The 7,334-nt window shown below is 37.9% G+C and overlaps 1 protein-coding gene across 1 annotated transcript; it reads right to left on the bottom strand.

Annotated features, from left to right (window-relative positions):
- Positions 1 to 2,612: 2,612 nt before the first annotated feature.
- LOC130048069 (uncharacterized) lies at positions 2,613 to 4,364 on the bottom strand. The gene has a single exon (XM_056144184.1). It carries the CDS (start codon positions 4,362 to 4,364, stop codon positions 2,613 to 2,615), a length of 1,752 nt encoding a protein of 583 aa, XP_056000159.1.
- Positions 4,365 to 7,334: the final 2,970 nt, after the last annotated feature.

Genomic DNA, 7,334 nt, shown 5'->3' with positions numbered 1-7,334 from the left:
GTGTTGTACATCATGAAATGAATTTGAAAGTGCAAGGAACGAATAACTTATTCATTATATTTCAAATTTACAATTGCAAATGGTTTTGCTGTGATAACCAAGGAAAACAATCTTGGATATACCCTCAGTATGGAAATTAGATCTTCCGATTAAAATATGAGGCCAAAACTGAATGGAGATAATATAATCGAAAACTATGTAAATAAGGAATGTGCTCCATGGGTGATATCCAACCTCGGAAGACAATATAATAATTTACACAAGTTCTAGAGCAAAGCTCTTTAAACGATGAAAAGATTTGCAAGCTCCTATATTGTGTTTATCTCGCCTCACTTCAAAATGTGTTTTTTGTCAACACAGTGTGTGCTAGTTTGGTGGGTCTGAATGACAAAATCTTGTTGATGTGAAAAATGTCATTTATTAATGTAAATGACAGATAATATGCAATGGTAAATACAACCAATAATAAACAAGATATACATGATGAAACATCACAATCAACATACATTTAATATCCACAATTATATGGCCCACCAAAGATGGGGAACTTAACACCCCCCTTATCAAAAATTAACTAGCTTCAACATCATCTCAAGTTTCATCGATCAACTAGCCTATTAGCATATCTAACCCCCCCCCCCCCAATTAACAAATTATGCATCAGGGTGGGAGGTGGGGAAATTTTGTTTACTCTGGACTTGTCCAGTCATTAATTTAGAAATTTCTAGAATGCGCCAATATGCGCCCTCTATATGCAAAGTTGATTAACTCAACAATCAAAATTACCTCCCCTTGCGCTAAACATGAACAGTACAAGAGAGATAACTCTAATAAGATATACAAGCCTACAGTTTGCCAAAAATTAGTTTATTTCATAAACTCTATTTTTTGTCAACACAGTGTGTGCTAGTTTGGTGGGTCTGAATGACAAAATCTTGTTGATGTGAAAAATGTCATTAATTAATGTAAATGACAGATAATATGCAATGGTAAATACAACCAATAATAAACAAGATATACATGATGAAACATCACAATCAACATACATTTAATATCCACAATTATATGGCCCACCAAAGATGGGGAACTTAACACCCCCTAAATTGTGACACTCCTTGGCACAATACCCCCCATCCACACCTGTGTTGACATAGACTTGATGTTTTTTTTGTTTTGTTTTGTTTTTGTTTTTGTTTTTTGGGTTTTTTTTTTAACCAAACTGATCACCTAGGCATATATACATGTATGTACATTCATTTACCATATTCTGCAACTCATATGATATGTAGTATATCTCTTGACTGTACCCAACCGTACACTTTTTCAAAAATAAATTCTTTTACTACATCTATTTGTAATACCTTTACAAACAAGCTCAACACAATTCAAATTCTATAAGGTTATAAAGTATATACACATATCTTATTTATTAACCTCTGTCTCGCCAACCAACATTGTTTAAACTATCTATGTGGTACCATGCAGACATTCACAATCCTGTCAAAACTATACTTGACTTAAATTGAGGCAACAGGGGCCCCTGTCCCCATGATGCCCCAAAATTCAAGCATCGCTTGTGACCCCTGATCACAAAGTTCTTAAATACCTAGCATCCTACCCAGTGTTTGACTTATGGAGGCAACAGAAGCCCCTGTCTCCATGATGCCCCCAAAATCAAACAGCACCTATGACCCATTATCACAAGGTGTTAACTACATTTTTAATAGAGGGATCCTGATATATTTTTTAAAAGAATCTGATTGCCACCTACCCATGATTTGGATTTTGTCATCTGAGATGACCATGTTTGCTGCCGTGCTAGCTGCACCTATCCTAAAGCTATGGGTTTTATATAAACTGGTATCATATCCTGCCCATAACAGAGAAAGCTGCAATTGCTGTGTAAAATATTGTCTTGTAACTGGTTTTCCATCAGAAAAACAGAATAAAGGCCCCCCATAGTTCACAATACCTCGTTAATGCTTGAACTGGACACATTTCCGCATCCTGATTACTTTCAATATACAATACTTTACATGACTTTCCTTTATAATGCTTAAAGTGTTCCATATTTATTTCGGCTGCATGAATCTTACTTTGAGCATTTACCACAAACTGAATGGACTGCCTAGAGATTGTATTTAAACTAGCTCCTGTAATTTCCCCTACTCGCAAGAAGGCGTGAAATGCTAAGAGGTACATTGCCTTGAGTAAAACCTGTACAAAATATGCAAAACCCAAAGGTCCCACGGACTGTACTAATTTTTTCAGTATTTCTGGTGTTATTGGCAACCTTGTATCAGCCCTAGACTTTTGCTTTCTATACCCCTCTAAAGCTTTCTTAACAACAAAGTTCTGAGAGATATCTTGAAAACCAGCCATACAATGCACATAATTTAGCATAGACAAATATGATGCTACAGTATTATAAGCCCTGTTCTTGTGCATGCAGAAGGCCATGACAAGTATGATTCTATCTAAAGCTAACGGTAGAACTGTACCTTGTGGAAAATAAATTGCTAAAAAATTCCTATAGCACTGAACAGCCCGGCCATAATTATCAAATGAATTTTTTGACAAAGAACTTCTAATAATATCCGTGGACAGCTGAGTCAGTGAGGCTCGACCAATATTGATATATCTGCCGGATGCTGATCCATATCTGGAGCAAGTCTTTTGAACTCCCCTATCTGAAAACGAGAAAGCCTATCAGCTAACACATTATTCAACCCTGGGATATGCACTGCCTCAAACTGAATATTAAACCTTAATGCCTGCACAACTAGTCTTCTAATAAGTATCATTAATTCTGAGTCCTTAGCCGTCTGTTTGTTGATGCAATGTACTACTTCAGTATTGTCACAATAAAATTGAACCCATTTATTAGATAACTGGGTGGCCCAAAGCTCTAATGCTATAACAATTGGGTAAAGTTCCCTAACAGATATGTGTTTTGTTAACCATTCTGATGACCATCTCCCAGCGAACCAATGGGTTCTAAATAAACCTCCAAACCCCACATCACTTGCATCTGTATACATCTGCAATGAGACAGACGTTTGAAGCTTGGGCTCTTGAATCAAGCCTTTCCCATTAAAACTATCCAAGAACAATGACCAAGCCCTTAAGTCTAGCTTTGCCTCCTTATTAAGCCCCCTCTTTTCGTTTGGTTGTTGTATGCCTCTTGTCAGATCAGTTATCCTACGCAAAAATGTGCGACCTGGCAATATAACTGCACAAACATAATTCAACAGACCTATCAGAGACTGTAATTCCCTAAGTGTCGCCCAATTTCTTGCCATGAACTTTTTCACCATTTTCCGACATTTTTCTAATGGCAATCTAATTTCCATTGACACTGTATCCAACTCTAACCCCATAAATACTAAGCAAGTTGTAGGTAAAACAGTCTTCTCCTGCTTAATTGGGAGACCTATCCGCTCTGCCATTGTCATAAACCTATCTAATCCAACCTGACACAGCCTAGCCGGGGCAGGGGAAACAAATAGAAAATCGTCAAGAATATGTACACAACCTTGTATACCCAATTTATTCTCTGCTATCCCATGTAATGATGTGCTGAACACTTCAAACAACTGACAGGAGTAGCTCAAGCCCATAGGCAAAGTTTTATCAAAATAAAAACCATCATCTAAAGCAAACCCGAACAAGTTAAAATTGTCTGGGTGTACTGGAATTAACTTATAAGCATGCTCCACATCAACTTTAGCTAGCTGACATCCTCTACCAAACTGCAGAATAAGATGACAAGCATCATCTACTGATTGATATTTTACATATTTACAATCGGAGCAAATTCCATCATTCACTGAATTACCCTCAGGTGAAGAAAGATCATGAATAATCCTGAATTCTCCTATCTGAGCTTTTGGAACTAATCCCAAGGGAGATACTCTAAAAATTTTAAAGGGAGGTTCCTGGAAAGGACCTTTAACTCGACCTGTCCCAATTTCTTTCCCAATTTTCTCTTTTAATACATCCATTCTAGCTACAGCTGATGGCAAATTTTTATTCAACCGAAACTCTTCTTTACCTTGAAAAGGAATCTTAAAGCCCTCTGTAAAACCATTAACCAAAAACTTCACCTTATGCTTATCATACCTAGCAAGTAAACACTGTAATTCATCAGACTTTATCGGGGTCACTATCTCATGTATCTTATTTTGGAAAGGGTTTTGAGGCACGAAAAGTGGACTGCTTAGTTTGGAGTTTACCCTTTTCCCCTTCTGTTGTGGATGTGTTCCCCGTTTGTTTGTTTGGACAGTGTAATCTACTGTGGGTGCCCTTACATACCTGACAGAAGTGACCATATTTGCACACTTTGTCTGAACAGCTCCCTTCATTGTTGAAGGTGAAACAATGTTTTGTTCGCACTGAATTTGAGGGAAAACTTTTTTGCTGGGGACGAAAAGAACCCTTGTTCTTAAAGCTCGACAACGCCATAGCCATTGCTTCTGTGTGCAATTCCCCATTTACCCCCTCCCATGGCAAATGGTCTGGATCTTGTTCCCTCCACCTACGAAAAGTTTCATCATAATTGAATGCCCCCTCGACATTTGACATATAAGCCAACTCAGAAATAATCTGCCCATATTTCATTAAATTAGGGGCCTGATGAGGATGTCTTTGACAATAAATACCAGCATATATATAGAAGGCATCCTGCCACTGTGTTAAATTGCTTATCTGTTTTCCTGTTTTCTTTCAAACAAATTGCAAATTGCCATCTTTCTCTTCTGCAATGTAATTAAATTTCTCTTCAGATTTCTTGTGTTTTAACAATTCGCTAAAATCGACATACTTATTCGACACAATATCTGCACGCAACTTAGGATCTACTCCCAAAGAAATTGGGCGTGCTAGCCCATAATTTACTGTTAACGCTCTACTTTCTGTGGTTTGACTAGTGACAGGTGCAATATTACCTAACAGTTCTTGTGCAATACTAAGATTTGGGGACTTATTCGCTCCTTCATTGGCACCATTTCCATCACCCACATTATGCGCGGCAGCCTCTTCAGTGGTACTTCCAGTGGCAGGACTGCTCTCCAATAGGTTAGGCTGGGTACTTGAGTTGTTCTGTTGTAATATTCCACCAGGCAACATACCACTGTTCTGTAGGACTGAAACAACAGTTTGTGTAATGACCGGGATGGCTGCTGTTAACATCTGTGTCATCGACTCAGTAGTCAGGTTCTGGTTGCCCACAGAAATTGGAACAGGTGTGTCTCCATGTTCATTGGCCACTTGTGTAGCTGTGTTTATCTGTTCAGGTCCTGTACCTTGCCCTACGCCTAGAATCGGTCTACTGTGAGTGTCTGAGGCAACTCGCGTCTGACTTCTTGCTTTGCCACGTGGGGTTCTTCCTACGGACGTTGACTGTGTTGCGCTCCTCCTAGGTGTTGCGCTTTTCCCACGAGACTCCCCCACCTTCCTCCGCTTTGGACGTGAAGTGGCCTGTTCCATAACCTGTGTTCAACTGAAAAATTCAATTCATTATTCCTTTGCCTCAGAGTTTGTTTACATAACAATGATTTGTTGTCAGACTCATACATAGTTCTACTGATTTAATCAGATACATAAAATGTGAAATATCAGCTTATATCTGGTAATTATATTTCACTCTGATTTAAATATATATACCATGAGAAACAGATACACAAGGTGTTCCTTATAAACACATCAGTTCCATCTGAACTGAGTATCAGTTACCCTATTCCAATTCCATATGAACTGAAATATGTTGAATGCCCAGTTCCATATCAACTGTTCAACTGTTCCATTTGAACATATACTTATCAAATTCAGGGTTCCATTGAACCACAAGTTCCATATGAACATCTTTCTATATAGCATCAAACCAAATTCCATTTGAACTGGCAGACCAATTCCATATGTGAATTGGCTAAATTATCATACACTCTATAAGTAATCTCCATACAGCATTATAAGACCAATTCCATATGAACTGGTTATTACAAAAAAATACTGATTTAATGTAGTATTATCCATCCATTAATGAGCCATCTGTGAAGTATAACATTGTGTTATCTATTATATAATTTATATTTTTAAAAGCCCATCATTCTCAAAAACCCATCATGTTATACTTAACTTAATTGTGTCGTATAGCTGTCAGGATGGCCCCTCTAATGTTCCGAAAATATTTTGGCATGCCAAACTGCCAATTGAAGTGTACCCCGTCTACATAATTACTATCCATAGATTTCTTCACCCCTTTGATTTTCCAGTATGTTATGGCACTGTTTGGTGCGCGAGACAATTCTGCCTTTAGTAACTTGTTTGCCTCTCTCACGTTCTCATTGTATTGCGAAGGTTGTACCACACGAGTTACTTCCCTTGGCAACAGTTGACACACAAACACTTGTTTGAAGTTATATCGCACTTTCCACACCTGTGCCATCGCAATGAGTTTAAAAATCACTTCCTGGGGCGTAATATCTAGGGAGTCCATATCATTCCCCCCAATCTGAATTATCAGGCATTTGGGCGACGCTCCCAGTGTTGATGAATGAATTCAATTTCTTCACATCCCTTAAATTTGTAATGTTTCCCCCGCTTATCCCATACAAGTGTGTTTTAACATTTACATTATTCAAGTTAAAGTTTTTGAGCTCAGGTTTGCTCTGCATATAGGATCGTAAACGTTTCACGTGGGAACTTCCAATGACTACAACATCCATGGCGATTTCCTCGGTAATATCGAATTAATGTTTACCTATATCAGGCCCAGGTTAACTCTGGTTAGCATCCGATGACACTCAAACAGGTACACTCAAAAATATGCAACACAAATTGACTTACATGTGCTCTGGCTATAGGCCCTAATGAGCTTCAGAAATGAAATTTTGTTTACTCTGGACTTGTCCAGCCATTAATTTAGAAATTTCTAGAATGCGCCAATATGCGCTCTCTATATGCAAAGTTGATTAACTCAACAATCAAAATTACCTCCCCTTGCGCTAAACATGAACAGTACAAGAGAGATAACTCTAATAAGATATACAAGCCTACAGTTTGCCAAAAATTAGTTTATTTCATAAATTCTATTTTTGTGGGGCGTGGGAGAAAATCTGCTCATTGTTTTCAGATCTGATGTGTTCAAGTGAAAATATATACAATATATATCTACATATAACATTTAGGATATCCAATCCATATACATTTTTCTTTGTACAAAAAGTCAATATCTGAAGCACTATGCCTTTGGTTAAAACTAATTTTTGATGTGCTAACAATGGCAGATTAAGAGGCCCCCCCCCCCTCCCCCTTTTCGCTACATTTTTCAAAAA

Source organism: Ostrea edulis, chromosome 1 (genome assembly GCF_947568905.1).
Source record: "Ostrea edulis chromosome 1, xbOstEdul1.1, whole genome shotgun sequence".
NCBI classification, from domain to species: Eukaryota; Metazoa; Mollusca; class Bivalvia; order Ostreida; family Ostreidae; genus Ostrea; species Ostrea edulis.
The sequence above is the reverse complement of the archived record's forward strand: the minus strand, read 5'-3'. Positions and strand labels throughout refer to the sequence as shown.